We start from the raw sequence: 4,102 nt of genomic DNA on the forward strand, positions 1-4,102 counted from the left end.
TTTTGATTTTGATGGCTGCAAATGGCACACTCCAGAAAAGTTGGGACAGAGCCATGTTTACCATTGTGTCACATCACCTTTCCATTTAATTACAATTTTTAATCATTTGGAAATTGAGGATACTAATTGTTGCAGTTTTGCAAATGGAATTTTTACCCAATCTTGTCCCAAACAGTCTGGGGTCATCCTTGTCTGATTCTCCTTTTCATGATGGGCCATACATTATCAATAAGAGTCAGATCTGGACTGCAGGCAGGCAGTCAGACACATCCACTCTGTGGTGTAAAGTGTCTAGAAACCACTCTGATGTATCACATGCAGAATGAGGCCTGGCTTTGTCTACCCAGGAAAGATGTGATCTTGATGGCAGTTTATGTCTCTGTACAATCCAAATATATGACTCCATGAAAATGGTACCTTCACCCAAATGCAAGTCACCCATGCCGTTTGCAGAGATGCACCCCCATACCATGAGAGATGTTTTCTTTTGCAGCCTGTCGCTAATGAAAAGTCTGGATGGTGCCTTGCAACTTGGGACTCAGTTTTTTTCCAAAAACAAGCTGAAACATTGTCTCATCTGACCACACATTTCCACTGTCCTTTAGACCATCTGAGATGAGCTTGGGCACAGAGAACTTGGCAGCATCTCTGCATAGAACAAATATATAGCTTTCTCCTTGTGTAACAGAGATTTTAGCTGCATTTCTTGATGCAGCATCAGACTGTTAAGTGACAACTGATTTGATCCAGTTCATTGAACACCGCAGGTTACATACTGGTAAAAGCCATAAATGGTTTTCCTTTCAGGTGCCATATCTTTTTGGTATGTATGAGTAGCTTATTTAGTGTCAAATTCAGGTAATTGGCACTGAAGCAGCAATGAAGATGTTCCTGAATACGGCAGTACTTGAGTCAGTCCAGTTGGCTCATTAGTATTTCCTCTATGGAAGTTAATTAATGCCAAAATTCTTGCAATTTAAGGGCTGAAATTCAACATGGTCATATATTTAAGCAATTGATATTTCAATTCAAAACATTTCACACACATTTTTAGTTTTAAAATTAAAAAAAAGTTTTAAAAAGGTAAATATGAATAAGATCACCTTTCAGATTTCACTTACACCATATTCAGTCTGTTTAAAAATACAATGCCTGTCTATTATACTTCTGTCTCTCTTCACCTGAGTGAGAGGCCTTAAAGAAGTGTATCTGAACGCTTTTTTTTTTTTTTTTTTTTTGCTAGAATTGCATATTATGGTAATAATTAGACAAAAATAATTAATAAACTAATCAGACAAAAACATACTTAAATACATGAAGAATGAATACTATCACAGAGCAGATTAACATAAATCAGTGCTTCAGTAACTTGAAAAAAAAAAAAACCCTATCACTATTTTATTAATACAAGGAAGTGTTTAGTTGTAAATCAGTAATATGAAGAAGCTAGTGTACCATACTGTATCATTCTTATTTTACATCAACAAGACACAATGCCAAGGAAATGCTGATCACAATGAGAATGTTCACATGATTTCAAGCATGAACCATTCAACACTATAATCATAATATTAGGAGATGTGCACATGCTGCACACTATTAAATTATGCACAGATCAATATCACCATCTGGTGGTCAAGGCTGTGTTAAGACATAACCTTTGCCATTTAAAAGATAAACACAACTGAGAACAAGTATGAATCTAGTCAATAGTACCATATCACCAATGACACTTTGCATATTGTGTTGAAAATTAATTTAAAATAAAAAAAAAAAAACCTCACAACCTCATTTGTTGTGTCTGCCCACCAGACTGCACATTTTCATCCAACACAAGTTGTTGTTACATTCTTACATCGTCAGACTTCAAAACATTTAATTTTAAGCAAATTGTTCAATAGCTTGCGGTTATCAGTGAGTTTTGAGTTACAAGAGTTTTACCAACTGTGCCACATTTTAAATGTTTAGTTGAGAAAAACTTCCGGTGTGCTGTTTATGCAAATCGAGCCACAGTGGAGAGGTCTTCAGAGACATGTTTTATGCTATAAAAATGGCATGTACGGTGACTCTAGTTCTTCTAAAACATAGCACAAGTAGGCTAGAGCTAATTCTCTGCACATTTACACATTCTTTGAAGACAAAGGGATGGTAATGTCAGATTGTATCACAGAAGGTGACTATTCTATAGTAACTATATGTAGTAGCATGTGTAACAAGGACACTGTAAAATGAAGTATTACCAAACAATCTTTTTTAAGGTATAAATAACATGAACTGTGTCTGCTTTCATCCTCAGGTCAATGAATCCATCCTTTGCTTAACGGAAAATGGAAAATGGAACGTATTTTTACTTGATGTTGTTTGAAAATATTGGGTACATAAGATATGCTTTCTTCAGTTTGGGAATTATTCTATACTGTGCTATTATATTCTTCAATGCCTTTATAATTCTTGCCATTTTTCTTGAAAGGACATTACACCAGCCCATGTACATTCTGATTTCATGTTTGTCCTTCAACTCTGTGTTTGGAACAGCTGCTTTTTTCCCAAGGTTACTGACAGACTTGCTGTCTGATACACACTTGGTTTCCCGTGAAGCATGTCTCTTACAGGCTTTTGTCATTTATTCATATGCATCAAATGAAAATACAATATTAATGTTAATGGCATTTGACAGATATGTAGCAATCTGTAAACCTTTACAATACAACAGCATAATTACTCCCAGGATTTTATCTGTTTTAATAGCTATGAGCTGGATTTATCCAATGCTTTGTGTCGGCATTGCTGGTATTTTAAATGCCAGACTGAATGTGTGTGGTAACAAACTTTGGAAGGTGTATTGTCACAACTGGGAAATTGTCAAGCTTTCTTGTTCAAACACTATTATTAATAATGTTTTTGGCTTTTTCATAGTGACCACAACTGTTATCATGCCTTTAAGTTTTATATTATATTCTTATGTTAAAATTCTGATCATTTGTACAAAAAGCTCAGCAGAGTTCAGGAGAAAAGCTTTTCAAACTTGTATTCCACACATGGTGATCCTTTTAAATTTCTCTGTTGCTCTTTTTTGTGAGGTCACTTTGAGTCGGTTTGTGACTTTGGATCTCCCTATATGGCTCTCGATTATTCTTTCACTGGAGTTTCTTGTTGTACCACCCATCCTGAACCCTGTTGTTTATGGTCTGAATTTTCCTGAAATTCGCAAAAAAATGATATGTATTATAAAAGCATCCAAATAGCTGTGTTTTTGATGTAATAGGTAATACAGAATGTGTATGATATTCAGCAAAAAATCATTGTTTAATCAAACATTGTTTTATCTCTTACCATGCTTTGTAATCGCATACATTACATGTTATCTGTAAATGTAACATTCCCAGTAAATATTTGACACAATTATACATTTATAGGCCTATACATATAATCTATTATTTAGCCTGGCTAAATGAGTGAACACTGTTACTGCATTACTGACATGGGTCAGACAGACCCTAAGTCACCTCTCAGATACCAAATACAGACATTGCCTGAAACATTAGAATTGCATTAGAATACCAGAATTTCATTTAATTTAAAAACGAATTTGTTATAAAAGAAGGGGATTGTAAAATCCACCCCTTCATATTAACTCTTTCCTCGCCATTGATGGAATTTTCCCAAGAGGTCCTCGCCGCAGCCTGTAGCCCGATGATAGCAGATTAGATCCATTACATAGTGAATGTTTTAACAATGTTTGGTGCATTCAAATCCTATACTGCACATGCTCAGATGGGCTGCCAAACTGTAATGCTGAGATACTAGTTGTTTCATTATGCAAATTATATTATTCTGCGATATTAAATCAGTATTCAAACTTTAAGCAACAAGAGCGTAGTCTTTTGAATGAAAGAATTTGGTAGACTACGTATGCTTTTTATTCTTTGATTAGTTTTATGGGGGAAAAATATAATGGGAATGCGGGGGGTCACGACACGACCGCAAAGGGAACTTTCCCTTTTGCGATCAAAGGGGCAGGGGCTTTCCCATCACTGTCTGGTTCATCTCATACCAACTTAGAAGCAGAAACTGAAATCAGCTAAACCTGTAACTGGAATGA

At 35.4% G+C, this 4,102-nt stretch overlaps 1 protein-coding gene across 1 annotated transcript; it reads left to right on the top strand.

Annotated features, from left to right (window-relative positions):
* Nucleotides 1–2,087: 2,087 nt before the first annotated feature.
* LOC125262068 (putative gustatory receptor clone PTE03) lies at nt 2,088–3,724 on the top strand. The gene is made up of 2 exons (XM_048180628.1): nt 2,088–2,173; nt 2,297–3,724. Exon 2 carries the CDS (start codon nt 2,328–2,330, stop codon nt 3,243–3,245), a length of 918 nt encoding a protein of 305 aa, XP_048036585.1. The 5' UTR covers nt 2,088–2,173; nt 2,297–2,327; the 3' UTR covers nt 3,246–3,724.
* The last annotated feature ends 378 nt before the right edge of the window (nt 3,725–4,102 follow it).

The sequence above is a fragment of the Megalobrama amblycephala genome, unplaced genomic scaffold (assembly GCF_018812025.1).
Source record: "Megalobrama amblycephala isolate DHTTF-2021 unplaced genomic scaffold, ASM1881202v1 scaffold583, whole genome shotgun sequence".
Taxonomy (NCBI): Eukaryota; Metazoa; Chordata; class Actinopteri; order Cypriniformes; family Xenocyprididae; genus Megalobrama; species Megalobrama amblycephala.